Source organism: Cetorhinus maximus, chromosome 16 (assembly GCF_964194155.1).
Source record: "Cetorhinus maximus chromosome 16, sCetMax3.hap1.1, whole genome shotgun sequence".
NCBI classification, from domain to species: Eukaryota; Metazoa; Chordata; class Chondrichthyes; order Lamniformes; family Cetorhinidae; genus Cetorhinus; species Cetorhinus maximus.
In genome coordinates this window covers 68748167-68768743 of record NC_135894.1, presented here as the reverse complement: position 1 = coordinate 68768743, position 20577 = coordinate 68748167, and the positions used below count along the sequence as shown (strand labels likewise).

Below are 20577 nucleotides of genomic sequence, written 5' to 3'. Positions count from 1 at the left end.
GTTGGTCATATAATTCGGATGTCAGATACCAGGCTCCTAAAGCAGGTCTTCTTCTCCCAGCCATAGCAGACGCACCCAGAGGGGGACAGAAGAAGCACTTGGCTGAAAGCCAACATGAAGAAGTGCAACATTGAGATCAACTCCCAGGAGGCCATTGTCTTGGACTGAACCAGATGGTGGCAGAGTCTGTGGGAAGGATCCTGCATTTTTAGACCCAACGATGACAAAATGGAGAGGAAAACTGAAAGCGGTGAAAAGAACATGCCTTGACCTGAACTGATAGTACGCGACTAGACATCCCACATGATAACAAGTGCCCTATGTGCCATAAAGCCTGCAAATCCTGAATCAACCTCATCAGCCATCTTCAGACTCACGGAAGGCAATGAGGGACAGCCAATAATAATTGTAATTCAAATGGTTACCTGACCAATACAGGAAGGATAAACCTTATTTAATGGTGGGGCTGGGGGGGGGGGGGGGGGGGGGGGGGGGGTGGGAGATGCAAAAGCATGTTTATCCCAAATAATATTTTAAATAGACAGATGTCCCTGTAGCTCTTAGTTTGCTATTTAACTTGGTCATAGTGTGTGAATGTTACTAAGAATTATTCCCACTTTTATCCATGCGCTAAATCTAAACAGCATAATAATCTCCAACAGAGTCCCTTACTGAAATAATTACCAATTTATTTTTACTCATACATATCTTATAATGTGTAAATATTGATTGGTCACAAATAACCAGTAATTGTCAGTATGTAATAAGCACATTAGCTCATTTGAAAGCTGCCTAGGTCATCAATTTAAAATTATTACAGAAATAAGTTAGGAAAAATTTCTTTATGTGGAATTGTTGGAACCTGGAATGTTTTGCCACAGGCTGTCATTAAAGCAAAGACCATTGTACCTTTTGAGGAAAAATTAGAAAAATATTTGAAGCAGAAGAAGATACAAAAATTTGGGTAGAGAGCAGGCCAGTGTGATTAGTTTTAGGTTGTTCTAGTAAAGAGACAGCACAGACAGAATGAACCAAACGGCCTCCTTCTATGTTGTAAATGGGCATAATCCTACTTTATCATAATACCTATATCATTTTTGTATAGTATTTGTGTTGATTTAATTTGCTTCAGTGTGTCTAAAATGCTAGTGATCTTATTATGGTATTATATATTTCATGCATTGCTGTCACTTTACTGAGAATTAAAGGCCATTTATTCAGTGGTACCCAGGAATAGAAATTGCTCAGTCAAGGGGAGGCGCTGGCATAGTGTATTGTCGCTAGACTAATAATCCAGAGACCCAGGGTAATGCTCTGGGGATCTGGGTTTGAATCCTGCCACGGCAAATAGTGGAATTTAAATTTAATAAAAATCTTGAAATAAAAGTCTAATGATGACCATGAAATCATTGTCGATTGTTGTAAAAACCCATGTGGTTCACTAATGTCCTTTAGGGAAGGAAATCTGCTGGCCTTACCTGGTCTGTCCCACATGTGACTCCAGACCCACAGCAATGTGGTTGACTCTTAAATGCCCTCTGAACAAGGGCAATTAGGGATAGGTAATAAATGCTGCTGGCCTAGCCAGTGATGCCCACATCCCATGAATTAATTAAAAAAAGAAATAACAGTAACACTCTCCAACATAGTTAACTTCCACAGTATATGTTTGTTCCAAAATATAGGTACGAAAGCCAATCAAGCCCTGCAATACGCTCAAGATCAGATAAATTGAAATCCTGGTAACACAATGTTGTTCCAATGCACTGTGGAAACCAGTGTTTTCCTTGTACTTACTGCTGATATTCGATGTTATTGTCTCTAACCACTGTTTAATATTTTAATCTATGTTATCCCTGCCCCAAATTCTGACCCTTAACAACCGATTTTCTCACTTCTCTTGATCTGGGCAGGAACTTCTATGCCAAGGAGTAATCAAAAGGTAAGTGAAACAGTATTTTTGGTCTTCAATGGATTTTCAGATTGGAGGCCCATAGGCTGCTGTGTTTGGACAGCAGTCAAGATCCCACAGCCATTTGCCATGGCCATTGCTGTAGCCCTCTCAAGCCGGCAACAGTGTTGGATTTCAATTCAAAGTCAATGAAAGAGAAAATCAGCCAGGGTGTAAAACAGGCTAATAGTTCACTGTCAATCAACTTACAATTCTGCTGAAGACCAACTTCACCCCACTGACTTTAATATTAACACTAAATAAGCACATATAAGAAATGGAAGCTCAGTAGAGAACACAAGAGAAGCCCTAAATTGGATTGTCGCTCTTTTTTTTATTGATGATAAAAGGAAGTTACATTCTTTCTCATACTATGCCACATTACAAAATACCCATAATATGCACAAATATATAATAGCAGTATTTCCCATAAAGAAATCTTACTAGGATCATAATATCGTAAGAAATAGGAGCAAGAGTAGGCCATTCAGCCCATCGAGCCTACTCTGCCATTCAGTAAGATCATGGCTGACTTAATTGTGATCTTAACTCCACTTTCCTGCCTGTCCCCCAATAACCCTTGACTCCCTTGTAAATCAAAAATATATTTAACTCAGCCTTGAATGGCCCAGCCTCCACTCGTATCTGTGGAAGAGAATTCCAAATCCTCTGAGAGAAAGAAATTCCTCCTCTTCTTCAGTGGGAGACCCCTTATTTTTAAACTAAGTCCCTAGTTCTAGATTCCCCCATGAGGGAAACATCCTCTTAGCATCTACCCTTTAAGTCCCAATGAGTATAGGCCCAACCTTTCCTCATAAGACGACATTCCAGGAATTAGCCTAGTCAACCTTCTCTGAACTGTTTCCAATGCAAGTATATCCCTAAAAGGAGACCTAAACTGTACACAATACTTCAGGTGTGGTCTCACTAATGCATTGCAAAGTTACAGCAAGACTTCCTTACTTTTACACCCCATCTCCCTTGCAACTTTTCATTTGCCTTCCTAATTACTTGCTGTACTTGCATACTAATTTTTGTGATCTCTTGTGCTGCAGCATTCTACAGTCTCTCACCATTTAAATAATATTTTATTTAATTTTATTCCTTTTTATTCTTCTTGCCAAAGTGGATAACCTCACATTTCCCCACATTATACTCCACCTGCCAAACTTTTGCCCACTCAAGTCATTAATATAGATTGCAAATCGTTTAGGCCACAGCACTGATCTGTGTGGCACTCCACTTGTTACAGTTTGCCATCCTCACCATGACGCATTTATCACAACTCTCTTTTTTGTGTTATTTAGCCAATCCTCTATTCATGTTACATCTCATTCCCAACACCATGAGCTCTTATATTGTGTAGTAACCTTTGATGTGGAGCCTTATTGAATGTTATTTCAAAATCCAAATACACTACATCTACTGGTTCCCCTTTATCCACCCTGCTTGGCACATCTGCAAAGAACTTTCATAATTTGTCAAACACAATTTCCTTTTCACAAAACCATGTTGACTCTCCCTGATTGTATATGATTTTCTAAATGTCCTGTTACTACCTCCTTAATTATGGATTCTAGCATTTTGCCTATGACAGATGTTAGGTTAACTGGCCTATAGCTTCCTGCTTTCTATCTCCCTCCTTTCTTGAACAGAGGTGTTACATTCACAGTTTTTCAATCCACTGGGATCTTTCCAGAATCTAGGGTATTTTGGAAGATTACAACCAATGCATCTGACGTGATTAAGACTGAATGCATATTTTCTTTTACCTAGCGATAATGATAATGAGCCATTTGCTTATTTTTGGAGGAGGAAATTTGAATTCAAAACACAAAAGAGCTGACACGCTCTAATGTGACTAGACTTTGGATCATCATTTCACCCTCCCCCATCCCCTCCCTGTCCCTGCTGGGAGATGAATGTTACACTGCCGCTGGATGTGAAACAAACCTCCCCCTCCTCGCAGCTTTGCTCCAGTTCCAGGATCAAAATTACATTGGTATTTTCACAACAAATTGAATGTTTTGGCCCTGGATTGATATTTTTAATCTTTCTTTCTTTCTTCTGTCCTCTTGAGGTTATTTTGTATTATTATGTACTTCACTCTTCCTTCTCTGGTGTTAACATTGCAGCATCAATATTTCCAACAACTAATTCTCCTTTCTCTTCCTGCATGCTGATTTATATTAATGAAAGCCTGGCCCAATTATTTTTCCACAGATTATCATTTGTTTCTTGCTTCTACAGAATGGCATTCCTTATTTCCAATGCTACTGACTTAACTCTCTTCGTGTTGAATGTTTGCTGTAACTTTCAAGGCATGCAACATCTTAGTTGAGCTACACAGAAAAATATCCAACAGGGAGCAGCTGAATCCCAGTTTGTTCTCATGCAAATATAAGCTGGAAATCTGTTTTCAATACAGTGCTTTCAATTTATTAAATAAATGAACATTTTGCATTAAAATTATGCTGTCTTAATTATTTTGCTGCTGCACATATGAGTGAATTATGAACTCTTCCATCAATTAAAGGGTGATAGGAAATCACTATACCTGGCAGGAGTTAAGTTTGTCTTACCACTGCAAATGAATTCTGCATCTAGTTTCACATAGATTATAAGGAGTGTCAAACGATAATCCTATATGATACAACAAAATTAGTGATCACATGATTGAATGCTGACTTTATTCTAATGCCACTGACAACAAGTCAAGCAATAATGGTCAATGGTGATACATCACTCCAAAACACCAAAGATGAATGCAAAGTTTACAATTTACTTATTCCTTTAATCTTAGTCATTCCTTTTATTTAACTTTCTTTGCCAGCAGGAAAGTTTCTGCAGGTGACGGATGTTCGTGATGGATATAGAACCCATCTTGTACCATTGCTCATCATTTTCAAGTCAAGCATGGCCCAATTAGATGCGCAGCAATCTTAGAGAAAGATATCCAAGGGAAGTTCTCAGACAAATCAGACTCCCAGCTGGTGCTTCAGCCATCAGGAGCACAAATGCATCTGAAATGATGGGAATGCTCCCCATAATTTGTAGATATACAATTCCAACAGATAAAGCTCATGCTGGGGGCATACCTTTGTACATTCCATCCTCTAGTGACTCTTACTCTGACCAACTCTAACTCAGAGTACTACATTGATGCTTTCCATTTCCTCAACCAGCCATCCTGTGGTTCTTTGATTGAGACTGCGGATTAGTTAATAATTAGAGGCTGTTTTTGCTGAGGCCTCTACCTGCTGGGAGCTCATTTCATAAAGAACACCTGCCAGACGAGACTCTCATAATTCAGTATTTGGACCCAAAAAGCTGAGGTGGGGGGATATTGGAAAAAGGGTGGAGAAAAAAACTGCAAATTGCAGAAAATATCAAATGAATAGTAAAACAAAACATGCTGACAAAACACAGGCCAACACTATGATTGCAGCTCTCCAATCCTAATGCCCCTGTGTTCTAGCAAAAGGTCAACACATCAACAACAACTTATATTTAACTTATATTTATATATCACCTTTAACGTAATAAAACATCCCAAGGCACTTCACAGGAGTGTTCTAAAGCAAAATATGGCACAAAGCCACATAAGGAGATATTGAGTGGAAGTTAGTGTGGGCAACAGGGCTGTCTCCCATAGGTTAGAGAACCGGTGGGTGTCATGCATTGCTTTTCCACGCTATTTAATTCCATTCAGTCACTTACCAGGGCTGCGATGGGCCTCCCACACAATTAAGCCCCAAATAAGGTGGAAATCCCGCCCCCAAGAGCTGCCAACCAATCAGAGGCCAGCAGCTCTCCAGTAGCGGCAATACTACTGGGAGCAGTGGGGCCTACCTTGAGGATCTCCAATGGATCACCAGATAGAGGGGAGTGTGGGCGGGGTGGGGGTCGTGGGGAGGGAGTCACTGGTCGAGAGAGAAGAGCAGGCTTTTTGCAGAGCCTCCCTTTCCGGATACAAGGTCCTTCAATCAGGCACAGAGTGCCCGCAAATGAGGGACCCCCCCAGCAACCCCCTTTGCTGGACTGCCTCGCGGTATGGCGAGTCCCCCTGCCCACCGTTACTGGTTGAATACCAGCAGCAGTGGTGTGAGGTCCTTAAGTGGCCACTTAAAGGCTGAGGCAGGGGGGGCAGTAGGTTCCCCCACCCTTCACTCTCCTGCCCAATCAGATGGAGGCTGGGTATCACTATACCTGGCAGGAGTTAAGTTTGTCTTACCACTGCAAATGAATTCTGCATCTAGTTTCACATAGAATATAAGGAGTGTCAAACGATAATCCTATACGATACAACAAAATTAGTGATCACATGATTGAATGCTGACTTTATTCTAATGCCACTGACAACAAGTCAAGCAATAATTGTCAATGGTGATACATCACTCCAAAACACCAAAGATGAATGCAAAGTTTACAATTTACTTATTCCTTTAATCTTAGTCATTCCTTTTATTTAACTTTCTTTGCCAGCAGGAAAGTTTCTGCAGGTGACGGATGTTCGTGATGGATATAGAACCCATCTTGTACCATTGCTCATCACTTCCAAGTCAAGCATGGCCCAATTAAATGCGCAGCAATCTTAGAGAAAGATATCCAAGGGAAAATCTCAGACAAATCAGACTCCGAACCCACATTGGGAGGAGGGCTTTAAATTCTGCCCATCAGGTCAGATGACCAAAGCTGGGTCAGAGGTCAGTTTTAAGGAATGTTTTAAAGGAGAAAAGCAAAATAGAGAGGCAGAGAGCAGCAGGGAGGGAATTCCAGAGCTTAAACTGAAGGCAATGCCATCAATGTTGCAGCAATTAAAATTGGGGATGCTCAAAAGGACAGAATTAGAGGACAGTAGCTATCTCAGAGTTGTGGGGCTGGCGGAGATTACAGAGAAAGGGAGGGATTTGAAAACAGGATGAGAATTTTAAAATCAAGGCGTCACTTGACTAGGAGCCAATGTAGCTCAGCAAGCATGGGGGCGATGATGAACGGGACTTGGTGCAAGTTGGGTCACAGGCAGCAGGGTTTTGGATGACTTCTAGTTTATGGAGGGTAGAATGTGGGAGGCCTGCTGGGAGTGCCAAATGTTATCCCATCACCCTTAATCCCCACCATATCCGACAATGATAAGGCCAGCCAGAGCATTTAGCCACCATGCAACAGAAGAGCTCCATAATGATGTATTTCAGTATGATTTATATCATTGCCTCATGTCCTTCTTTACAAATTTAAAAGGTTTTTCAAAGCACCCTTTTCAGAACATGAAGCACCCAGCAGATAGCCAGAGAACAGCTGTAACATTTTTGACACGTCCTTTGTAAGAATGTTTCCAGATGGTCAAAACAATTACTGAATGCCTGCCTACCCACTGCACGAGGCATGACTATCCTAAATGATGCATAAAGGAGCTGTTCAAAAGCTGGGTCACCATGGTAATTAGATGGGAAGTTTCTGAAGTAGTGGCTGCTGGCAAATGATCATCAGAAAGTAAGACACATACCTCACATAAGCAAACAGCAATGCTTAAAGGTCAAGCCTTTTGGTATGCCGTATGGGACTTGTTCTGTTGAGTTCCAACAAAATTAGTACACTGACATTTGTGATGAAATAATACAACATTACAATATTTTCACTACGACGTTTAAAGTCACCTCATAAGGATCCAGCAGACCAAAATTTATAATGTTGCATTCCCTACAGCAGAGCGATTGATCATCATCGGAAAAACAGCAAGTTTAAAATCTGCACCTTTCAGTGCTTTGCTAGGAAGCTCTGTCCCACCCCACGCCTGCCCCCAGAAAGGCCTCCCCAGGAATTTCTGGGCTAATCCTACTTATGAAGTGTAAACAGTTGTTCCTAGCCGACTAATCTGCATCACAACATTTGCCCCAATTTGCATACAATAAGGAATTTCCAAATTTACAGGTTTTAATAATAAAAGATTACAGGGTGAAACTGGCTAATGCCCGAAAATGGGCATGAGAGTCATGGTACATTAATCCGTGCCTGTTCATCACGTTGTAGGCAGTGCGTTAAATTGGTGCCTGCTGCTTTAAATGATAGCTGCATGCAGCCAGTGAGACCTATGCTGTTCATTTGCTGCATGCATCAGCAGGGGAGCCAGTGTTATCACAAGTGCTAGCGCTACTTAAAGACTGCCTGCACCTCTCCCAATCATCACCAGACTGGACACCATCACCAGTCCCACCTCTCTCTCTAAGGTCTACTCAGAATTTCAAATTGAACGATTAAAGAAGGAGGTTCCATATAACCGTGTTTCATCTCGAATTCTTCCCCACCTGCCTGGACAATGGTTTTGCATCACCTGGACCCAGGAATTTAGGTGTTGTTAGTCTGTGAAGGTTTCTGCCTACAGAATAGCGGCCTCAGGGGCATTCTCATAATGTTCACATCTGACAGTAATTTAAAGGGTACCAGCACACCAGCAGTCATTTAACACAACAGAAGAGGTTTTGCATTGTAAAATTCCTGAACGATGGATGTTTATCACCAGTTTCTGAGAGGTTATGCTGAAATTTATATGCTGGATGCAGTGAAAGAAATGGAGGCTGTATTCATCGCAAATGAAGGACACCATTCAATGTTAAGACTGGTGAATGAGCCACGTAGCGCATAGCTCATAGTTATCACCCAGTAAAGTATCACCCAGAATCAGATCCATTTGACACTGGAATTTTCCAGTCAGTCTTGTAAAGAGATAAACCTCCATACGTCCCTTAAAGGGACAACAAGATCAAGGGGCAGCTTGAAGGGCAAGATTCCCTACGCCGAGAGTTCCCATTTCCATGGCCCAGTTGGGACCCAACATAGGCCGTAGCCTGTACACCAAGTGAGATGAGGCTTACTAGCCTGCACTTGGGTGTTCACGCCAAGGAAATGATCTGTTTTCTTTTAATAATCTGGGGGCCAAAGGGAATCCAATAGGCAGGCAGTGGAAAGGCCTGAACCAGAATGGGATCGGGATCTGACTCACACATGGCAGAAACCCAAGCTCAGCAAGGCCATCTGAACTCAGTGCTGAGTTCAAACAGATGCCATTTTTGCTGGAGCAAGAGCCTTATCCCACAGTGTTTGAGTTATGAATTTTTAGAGTAGATGTAAATGCTCATAAAGGGCAGATAAGGTTTGTAGAACTGTCAAGCTGTCAAATTATTTAAATTTAAATTATTTACTTTTTGCAAAAAATTAGCCTGTGTCTGTGAATTGAAAGAAATCTGTGCTTGCAGTTTCAACAGGTGTTTATTGACATAACCTTAAGTGTTGTCATTATAGCTTTATTACTGCTTGACTGCTTCCACAACCTGTCATTGTCACAGTGGGGGCTGTAAGTTCACAGCTTGATTGACAGCTCCAAGAGGTTACTGAAAGATTAGCTGTCTGCGATGTGGGTTGATGAATACAAATATTTGTTTTTATAAGGGATAAAGTACTTGAGGGGATTATTGAATAGGCTTTTATGAATGAGAGTGTGTTCTTATATAGTGAAGTCTGTAATAGATACCTAGAGCTTTATTTCATTTAATCTCAGCATGGTTGCTGAAGTCTGCCCTTGATGAATACTGAGTGAGTTGGCATGGAGGAGGTAAAGACAAAGAGTGGTGGCTAGGGGCATGGGTTACAATGATTTGGCACTAAGTTAGCATAGGGGCTATAAGGGGCCAAGGGGATGGGGGTGGGGGGGGTCATCAGCAGGCATGAGTGGGCACTGTTAGCATAAGGGGGCTTGGGGATGAGTGGGGGCATGGGGTGGCACAGAGAATATGAGGGGCCATTGAGGCTAGGTGGAAGGACATGGGTTGGCATGGTTGGAGGTGGAGAGTGGGTGGGGGGGTGAGGGGTGAGTGCTAGAAGACACAGAAAAAACACATCTGGGACAAAGTTCCAGATAACCACAGTGGGACTTTTAATCTGTCCGCTCTGGCATTTGGCAGCCCCTGTGGTGGTCTGCCCCCAGAAACCCTTGACTCCCTTGTCTATCAAAAGTCTGTTTAATTCAGTCTTGAATAAATTCAATGGCTCAGCCTCCGCTGCTTTCTGTTGAAGACCATTCCACATACTAACCATTTTTCTCAAGGAAAATAAATTCTCCACATCTCCATCTTAAAAGGGAGACCCTCTTAGTCTTTAACTATGTCCCCTAGTTCTAGTCTCCCCCACAAGAGGAAACATCTTCCCAGTATCCGTCCTACTAAATCCCCTCAGGATCTTAGACGTTTCAATAAGATAACCTCTTACTCTTCTAAGCTCCAATGGGTATAGGCCCAACCTGTTCAACTTTTCTTCAAAACAGCAACATGCCACTATGCAACATGAGTGGTATTCTTCCTAACAGGATGTTGCCATCAAGCCAAGAAGCTTTTCTGCCTATCACACAAATGAGTAATGTGTTATATTAATTTCAGTGCCAGTGTAATGCCAGGCGTATAGGCCATACATCCCAAAAACTGGGGGATCGTATCAAAAAGCACGCCCCTTTGGCTGTTCACAACAGGCAAAGTACTGACCATACTCAACCAGCTTGTTCTTGCAAAACTCAGGGCATAGTGCCCAACATTAGATGTGATTCCATGATGCTAAACAAGAGATCTGAAGAAGGGTCGTACGGACGCGAAGCATTAACTCTGTTTCTCTCTCCACAGATGCTGCTAGAGCTGCTGAGTTTTTCCAGCATTTTCTGTTTTTGTTTCAGATCTCCAGCATCCACAGTATTTTGCTTTTAACTTACTAAACAATTCTGACTGTGCTAAGAACTACATTAACAACCAATTTAAGATTATCAGTCAGGCTTGTTTATGCATGCTAGAAGCTACATATATTCACACACAAGGGCATCAGCAAACAAATAGAACATGTCCACGCATTGTGCCTTTTTCCAACTAAACAAAGGCTTAGGGGATAGCAATTCCCTGGATCAACTCCCCATGGCAATGCCTTGACCAATCGAGTCAACTTGCCTGGTTTGAATTTAAACAAAAGCTTGGCAGTTAACTGTTCCTTGCTGCACTCACCCATGGCAACACCTCTATCAATCAGAATCCACCTGCCAACCAATCAACACCCTCTTCTCATGTGGTATAAATTGTTGTTTCCCTTTGAAATTTGGCATTCTTGCATCTGTCCCGATGAATGCAAGGCGAAAAGCTTCGACAGCATGTTTCTTTTTTTGGCAATACTCGAGTTCAGTACTACCAAGTGACTTTTGCAAGTAAGGATACCAAAACTCTACTCCAGCTATAGTCTCACCAAGACAACTGCAGTAAAACTTCCCCACTTTTATATTCCATTCCCTTTGCAACATTCCATTTGCCATTTTGCATTGTTAACATGCGTATTTTAAAATACCTGTTTTAACTGGCACATTTCATGACTGTGTTATTGATAAGCAGCCATATTGTATTCACAATGGTAATGCGAAGGCAAGTTTTACCATTATTCACAATTTTGTTGGAACTCCATCAAAAACAGATATACATAAAGAAAAATTATGTAGCAGCCTGGAAAAACTATGAAGCATGATCTAACAGCATGTTTCTGCCACCTCCCCTGCTGGGAGAGACTACTGGTGGCTCCTTCTTCACCTGGCCCAAGCAAGTAGAAAGGCAGGGACCAGTAAGCTATCCCTATTCCCGGTCTTCTATTGCTCACCCCACTGACCTCAGGAACAATAGGAGAAAGTTGGCAGTAGTCCCTGGGCCAGTGGTGGAAAGAATCCTGATCCTGACTTAGAATAAGAGTGGCTAATAGTGGACACCATTCCATGCCCTTAGTTTGTAACCTCTTAATGAATGAAGGCCTCTGGCCAATCTAAGGCCTAAAAGGGTAATTCTACCCTGGTCATTGGGGTCGCATCTGTCCCAATGCCTCCTCCACTTTAAATGATAAAAAGCCCTGCTCCATGACAACATTAAGCAATTATTCCTGACTGATGGTGGACTTCCTCTTCCTGTCAGGGGTCTGTTACAGACAGGGAGAGATGGTAGGGTAATTCACCCCCTTTTCTCACCTCTTGGTTGACCACAACAAGATGTATTTTTGTGAGGGAGTGTTTTGACCCCTTTGAGTGCTGTGATCATAAAGAACAGACACAAAAGGCTTTCTTGTAAGTTGAAATCAAAAGAAAAAATAAATATTTATTTTCACAATACCCAAAATGTCAATGCAACACCCATCCATTCCCCAAACACACAGGCACAATACTTAAGAAAAAATTATTTCTAGAGATATAATATGCGCTAGAGTAACAAGAAACAAGTTACTTGTTTAACCAGTCATTAAGATAAAGGGTGAGAACATGGCAGGCCTGAAGGATTTCTTCTTGATTCCTTGAAGGCAAATGGAAGTTGGAGGTTTCTGGCTTTTTCAGATGAAATTGCAGCCGAGCTCCTGTAGCGAAGAAATATAATCTTTCAGGTAAAATGAATTAGCCCCTTTTCACTGGCTTAGATGATGGTCTTTTCAAGGCAGGGTTCTTGCCTTTAACTGGGTGTGATCTCTCCCTCTGGGTGTGATCTCTCCCTCCCAGACTTCCATGCTGGCTCCAGCCAGTTTCAGTCATGTGATGGCAGTATCAATGTATCCCTTTGTCCATATGATGGTTTGGAGCTGATGTAATTGAAACACAGTTGGGGGTGTGGGCTGGATGATTGATAGGCTATCAACATTCCAGTTATCATTAGTTCACTGAAAGACTTTATTTGATATCCCACTTTCATGGTGCTGGCAAGTCTAGTAGCCATTGTCCTTTAAATATCTTCCATCGAAATGGTGAGGAGAAGTCAATTTGTACCCAGGAAACCCATTTGCATTTTTCAGTAACTTCTCAGACATTTTATCTCTGTCCAGAAACCACAAACAGACCCCAATGAACTTATTAAACTGGACCTGGGTCCTGGCCAGGTCACAGCATTGGATGGAAGTTACAGTCTAACACTCCTGAGAAGATTCAGCCCATCATATCCTCAAGACATCCCAAAGTATTTATAACAAAAGCATTACATTTAAATTCAGTCACTGTTGCTACACAGTTAATGTGAAATCCAATTATGCACAGAAAAATCCAACAAATAGCAAATGCGACGGATCTTCAACCAATCTCTGTTGGATCATCTTGATCATGGAGGAATGTTGTTTTAGACATCAGGAAAAACATAGAAGCATTGAAAATTTATGGCACAGAAGCAGACTGTTCTGCTTATCATGCCTGTGCTAGCTGAAAAAGGGCTTTTTAGTCAAATTCTACTTTCCAGCTCTAGGTCCACAGCATAGGAGGTTACAACACTTCAACTGCATGTACAACTGCTTTTTAAATGTAATGAGAGTTTCGGCCTTTATTATCCCTTCAGGCAGTGGGTTCCTGAGCCCCAGTACGCTCTGAGTAAAAATGTTTCTCCTCAAGTTTCCTCTAATGCTTCTGCCAGTTACTTTAAATCTATTCCCCCTAGTTATTAATCTCCCTGCAAAGGGAAATGGATCTTTCATATCCATTCCAGGTCCATCACAATTTTAATCGTCTTAATTAAATCTCCACTCAGTCTCCTCTGTTCCAAAGAATACAAGCTCAGCTTATCCAGTCTTTCCTCATGGCTAAAATTTTCTATTCCTGCTGATGTTCTCATAAATCCTTGTACACTCTCTAGTGTGATCGCATCCTGTCATGTGATGACCAGACTGCACACTGTTGCTTAATTAGTGTTTTTTACAGTTCGCCCATAACCACCACCACTACCACCAACCACCATCCCCCACCCCCACCCCCACTCTTGCTCTTCTGTGCCAGGGCAAGTTAAGGAAAGAATCATGTATACTTTCTAACCACCTTACTTACTATCAGTCCTGCTACTTTCAGGGATTTGCAGACATGCAAAGGGCAAGAATGGATCTGGACTGGATAGACTGGAACCAAAGGTTGGCGGGAAAAACAGTAGTTGAACAATGGGCTACCTTCAAGAGGAGATGGTTTGGGCACAGCCAAGATATGTTCTCTCAAAAGGGAAGGGTAGGACAAACAAATCCAGAGCTCCTTGGATGACAAAGGGGATAGAAATTAAGTTAAAGAGGAAAAAGTGTGCTTACGACAGGTGTCAGGTAGCAAATACAATTGAGAGCCAAGCTACAAAAGGTTCAGAAGGGATGTGAAAAAGCAAATATGATAAGCAAAGAGGGATTATGAAAAAAGACTGGCAGCTAACATAAAAGGAAATCCCAAAGTATTCTATAAGCACATTAATAGTAAAAGGGTGGTAAAAAGAGGAGGAGGGCCGGTTAGGGACCAAAAGGGGATTTACAAATAGAGGCATGAGGCATGGCTGAGGTGTTAAATTAATACTTTCTTTCCCTATGAGGCAGATGCTGCCCAGGCCGTGGTGACAACTCAGTCACTAGAAGGGTTTAAAATTGATAAGGATGAGGCGTTGGATAAGCTGTCAGTACTTAAAGCTGATGAGGCACTGAGACCGGATAAGATGCATCCAAAAATATTGAAGGAAGTGAGAGTGGAAATTACAGAGGCACTGGCAATAATATTTCAATGTTCCCTGAATTCGGGGGAGGTGCCAGAGGACTGGATAATTGCAAACATTATGGCCTTGTTCAAAAAAGGTTATAAAGGTCTGCCCTGCAATTACAGACCAGTCAGTTTAACTTCTGTGGTGGGGAAGCTTCTAGAAACAATTATTCGGGATAGAATTAATAGTCACATGGAAAAATGTGGATTGATTCCGAGAGTCAGCATGGATTTGTTAAAGAAAAATTGTGTTTAACTAACTTGCTGGAGTTTTTTGAAGAGGTAACAGAGATGGCTGATGAGGGCAAGGCCGTTGATGTGCTGTATTTGGACTTCCAAAAGGAGTTTGATACAGTACCACATAACAGACTTGTGAGGAAAGTTATAGGTCATGGAATATAAGGGACAGTAGCAACGTGGATACAAAATTGGCTGAGGAATAGGAAACAACAGAGTATTCGTTAATGGATATTTTTCTGGTTGGAAGAAAGTTCGTAGTGGAGTTCCCCAGGGGTCAGTATTGAGACCCTTGCTTTTCCTGATACATATAAATGATCCAGATCTTGGTGTGCAGGGGACAATTTCAAAATTTGCAGATGACACAAAACTTGGGAGAATTGTAAACTGAGGAGGACAGTGTAGAACTTCAAGAGGACATTGACACATTGGTGGAGTGGGCGGATAGGTGGCAGATGAAGTTCAACGCGGAGAAGTGTGAGGTGATACACTTTGGTACAAAGAACATGGAGAGACAGTATAAAATAAAGGTTACTATTCTAAAGAGTGTGCAGGAACAGAGAGACCTGGGTGTATATGTACATAAGTCATTAAAGGTGGCAGGACAGGTAGAGAGATCTGTTACTAAAGCATGCAGCATTCCAGGCTTCATTTATAGGGGCAAAAACAAAAATCGCTGGAAAAATTCAGCAGGTCTGACAACATCTGTGGAGAGAAAGACAGGATTAACATTTCAAGTCCGTACGGACTCAAAACGCTAACTCTGTCTTTCTCTCCACAGATGCTGTCAGACCTACTGAGTTTTTCCAGCAATTTTTGTTTTTGTTTCAGATTTCCAGCATCCGCAGTATTTTCCTTTTTTCTTTAACAGGGGCATAGAGTACAAGAGCAGGGAGGTTATTATGAACTTATATAAGACACTGGTTAGACCTCAGCTGGAGTATTGTGTACAGTTCTGGATGCCACATAATAGGAAGGATGTGAACGCATTGGAGAAAGTGCAGAAGAGGTTTACGAGAATGGTTCCAGGGATGAGACACTTCAGTTATGAGGAAAGATTGGAAAAGTTGAGACTATTTTCCTTGGAGAGGAAAAGGCTAAGAGGAGTCTTGATAGAAGGGCTTTGAGAGAGTAGATAGGGAGAACTGTTCCCACTCATAAATGGATTAAGAACCAGAGAGCAGTTTTAAAGTGATTTGCAAAAGAAGCAAAACTGAGATGAGAAAAAACTTTTTCATGTAGAGAGTAGTTAGGGTTTGGAATGCACTGCTTGGAAGTGTGGTGGAGGCAGGTTCGATTGACGCATTCGAGAGGGCATTGGATGATTATTTAAATAGAAACAATGTGCAGGGTTATGGGGAAAAGGCACCAAGAGAGCGGGTGCAGACACGGTGGACCGAATGGCCTCCTTCCGCACTGTAACAATTCTGTGACTTTGTTCAACTTAGAACAAAGATTAGGGTGACGTTTTTTTTGGCCACTTTGAACTTTCTCAGAAGGCAGATTTGGTTTTACAGCTTTGCTTTCATCCAGTAAGAAGGAATCAAGACAAATAATTGTGAAATGCCATTGTTCTCAATTCTAAAATGTTGCGTTGGAACACAACACATGCCTGAAATCCAGCCGGACGCCTGTGGAGAGGGAGAGGGAGAGCAGTCTAACTTATCATTCGGACAGGGCGGGAGAGACAGAATCCCAGAAATGTGGCAAAATCCTGAAGGAGAAAGACATCTGCACAGCAGAATTACCACAGGGCAGATTGGGGTTTTTTTTTTGTTAGATATTGTGAGAAAGTAATGAGATTCAAAAAGATCCAATTGCTCCATCGACCTGTAAAACTTCCAGACCTTTCCGTTATCTGCCTGGCCGCATTGATTTATGACACTGAGGGAAGGGGGGGGGGAATAATCAGCTTTTCCCATTCCGATGTTCTCAACTTTAAAGGATCATGTGACCTCGATTCCTCCAATAACAACAGCAAATTCCTGCAGCTATTCCTTTAATCTCACTCCCCCCCCACCTGATTCACTCCCATCGGAAAGCGGCCAGATCGGCTAAAAATCCCTCAATCTCTGAGAGAGAGAGTGAGAAGCTGCATCTACTGGAAGCTTTTTTTGTTTGTTTTGTGAAGCTTTTTGTAAAGCTGGGATTTTAGTGTTCGCTTTGAGCCACGTCACAGGGGAGTGGAACTGCTTTAAATCCCGGAGTCGGGATCAAATTTCCTGCAATTCCCGCCCCCCCCCCTCCCCTCCTCCCTGTGTGTTGTGTGTGGACCGAATTCCTCTCCTCTCTCTCTCACACAGCTCCTTCCACTCCGACCGCTCCAAGATGGTAAGAAAGTCAATCCGTCTTCTGCTTTTTTTCAGCTTCTCTCCACCACCCCCTCCCTTTCCTCCACGCGTCCAATAATAGGATTTTGCTGCATTCACAATGTACGTTTTATTTTATTTTGAACAGGTATTCAAAAGTATTCCGTTTTTTGCCCTCCTGACCATCGCCTTGATAAATGCTGAAGTAAGTTTGATCTCTTGTTTCGCCCCCCACTCACCCACCCCCCTCCTCACTCGCCCACCCCCTCCTTTCCTTTCCTTTTTCACACGATCTCCGTTTCTGCCTAAAACTGGACTGATTTTGTTTTGCAGGCTCGGGCGCAAATCGATCCTGATCCTTTGCGGGTAGCGGGACTTTGTAGAACAGTTAGATTTAGGAGAAAGTCATTTGTCCGTGTTTTGTGCACGTACGTGACAAATGGTTAAATCTTATTGTTTATGGCCGGGGAGGTTTAACATTTCGTTTGCTCATCTTGTTTGAGTTGCATGTTGAGAGAGAGAAATCACCAAGGCTTGTTGGCAGAGAGAGAGAGGAGCTGAAATGAGGGTTTAAATGATGTGTTAGTGTGTGCGGCGGAATCAGGACCGAGCCGAAAACTGCTGAGAGGTTTTGTCTGCAAACTGTAAAACATGAGTCAAGTGAGGAAAAGTGTGGCAAGTTGTCCTCATGTCAGTAGCTGGGGGGGGGGGATAGAAATCCTGCAAGCACGATGACGTGCAATTTAGCAAGCTTGTACGAATAATAGACTGGAAATTTGTAAGAAAATCTCAATAGTCCCTAAGCAATTAAAATAAACTTCTTGTAGAAAACCAGGGTAAATAGATACTGAGATACTCTCACCCTGTAAGTGAGGAGGGTCTCGTTTTAAAAGCGATTTCACCCCCCATACCCGAGAGGTGGAGACTCCGCTGCATATCCTTCCCTCCCCGGGTTCTGCGGTTTAAATCAGTCACCATTGGGTTCTATTGATGTGGTACTTCGCTCGTTATGGGAAAAAAATGCTTACCTTGTCTCAATTTTGCCGAGGAGAGCATTTCACATGCCCGCTGCAGCCCAAAGCACCGTTTCGAGTGACTCCACTTCGTTATTCATTTTGTTAAATCGATTTAAAGAAGGTTCTGTGTATCCAGCAAAAGGTATAAAAAAAGTTTAGTTAACTGGGCTAATACAGTCTTAACTTTATGTGATTAAAAATAGGCTAATCCTTCCTTCCGTTTTGTGGGTTTTTAATGGGGGTGGGGAAGTGTTTGCTGATTAACTTAATTTACAATCGCAAAATAAAACTCATGAATATGTTATCTCTACTAGCATGTTAACTATACTCTAATTTCATAAAGACAATAGTTTCCCTAGTTATTTGAAAAAGTCTAATTTTAAAATTCCCATATGTCAGTTGAATCTGATTATATTATTAATTCCTTGCCATTATGTTATAACTTTTTAAAAATTTCTTGTTTGTAACAGAGCCTGATGACATGGGTTGGTAATTGGGAGGGAGGAAACAAAGATCCTGGATAAAGGGTTAAATTCTTTAATTAGTGGGATCTGGCATGTGGTGTTCCCCAGGGATCTCCACTGGGGCCTCTACTTTTCATAATATAGGTTGACTTGGATAAAGGAATAGAGATTTCTGTATCTATTGCAGATGATCTTATGTTGGGGGAGGTGCAGTAAGTTGTGAGTGAATGGGAGCAGCAAGTTACAAAGGAGCATAGATCATGGCTCAGTGTGAGTAGCAGATGGATTCCATGTGGAGAAATGTAAGTTCATCTCTGGTTTTGAGAAACACAAATCAGAATATTTTCTTAATGGCGAGAGACTAGATGCTGTGGAGGAACAAAGGGATTTAGGTATCTATGTACACAAATCACCTAAAGGTTAGTTCACCATTACAATAAGTAATCGGAATGATGAATGGAATCTCAAGGGGGCAGAAAGTGATACTTCAGTTGTACAGAGTGTTGGTCAGACCAAGATTGAGTACTGTGTTCAGTTTTGGCACTGCATTTCAGGAAATGTTTATTGGCCTTAGGGTAGGTACAGTTAACATTCACCAGAATAATACTAGGACTTAATAGGTTAAATTATGATAACACGTTTCATAGGCTTGGGTTGTCTTCTTTTGTATGTGGGAGAATGAGGGGAGATCTAATTGAGGTGTTTAGATTGATAGTGATTTGAATAGGGTAGATACAGAGAAAATACTTCCCTGGTGAATAAATCCTGATCAAGAAAACACCGTATTAAACTTAGAGCCAGCATTTAGGAGTAAAATTGAAGGTTTTTTTAAATAAAGTTTAGTGGACATCTGGAACTCTTCCCCAAAAGGCTGTGCAGACTGAGACAACTGAAAATTTCAAGACTGTTATTGATAGCCATGCTCATTTGAAATCTTAATGACCTTCTGAATCAGCATAACTGAAATGGACCTTACTGTTACCACTCAATATTTTTTGGGAGAGTTTTTGACAATGTTCTTACCACTGAAGATGATTTTTCTCTTCCCAAATCTCAATATAATAATTCATACCAAAACTTGTTTTTGGTAAGTCATTATTCTTTGCATCGCATGGACTGCAGTGGTTCAACAAGGCAGCTCACAATCACCATCTCAAGGGTAATTAGGGAAGGGCAATAAATGCTGCCTAGCCAGTGACATGCATATTGCATGAATGCATAAATAATGGAGAAAAAAAAGCACCTACGGCCATTAAAAGATTTCTCAGGCAGATTCAGTTGGTTGTGGCAGACATTTGTTACTTTGCATTCGTCTTCACTACAGAAGATGATGCTGAGTTACCAATAATACATTGACACTTTTTTCAACTTTAGCATCAACTCTACAAAGTGGATTTGGCAAATTATTGATCTGTTTAGGAAATTGGCTGAGTGGCAAGAGACAGAGTAGGGATAATGGGTAGGTACTCTGTAATTGGTAGGATGTGGTTTGTGTGCTTAGGGGCCTCAGCTATTTACTGTATTTATTAATGACTTGGATGATGGGATAAAAAACAATGTATCAAGTTTGCCACTGACATAAAATAGGAGGAATTGTAAGCAACGTAGAGGCATAAAAATACAAAGATATTGATAAGTGAAGTGAATGGGCAAAATTGTGGCAAATGAATTTCAATGTAGGCAAACACTTTATCATCCACCTTGCACATATTTTCTAAATGCTGAAATGCTAAAAACAATGGAGGTCCATGTCTAGATATACTGGGTGACCCAGTAATATGGATCATAATGCCAGGAACAGTCACAAATAATAACCAAAAAGGCTAATGGAATGCTGGCGTATGCAAGGGAGTAGGATACAAGGGGTGGGGTGGGGGATTGCGGGCAGTGTTGGAGTCATGCTTTAGCTCTACAAATCCCCATTTAGACCACACATAGACTTTGTGAGCAGTCCTAGGCACTGCACCTTAGGAAAGATCTTGGAGGGGGTGCAGTGTAAATTTATCAGAATGATGCCTGGACTCCAAGGGTTAGATTACAGAGATTACACAAACTGAGGTTGTATTCCTTG

At 41.6% G+C, this 20577-nt stretch overlaps 1 protein-coding gene across 1 annotated transcript in view; it reads left to right on the top strand.

Annotated features, from left to right (window-relative positions):
* The first annotated feature begins 16788 nt into the window (after positions 1–16788).
* fstl1b (follistatin-like 1b) overlaps positions 16789–20577 on the top strand; it is a 119745-nt gene continuing 115956 nt past the window's right edge. Inside the window, exons 1-2 of the mRNA XM_078559981.1 lie at positions 16789–17048; positions 17175–17231. Of these exons, the coding sequence (XP_078416107.1) occupies positions 17046–17048; positions 17175–17231 (60 nt within the window). The 5' untranslated portion in view covers positions 16789–17045. The remainder of the gene's footprint in view (positions 17049–17174; positions 17232–20577) is intronic.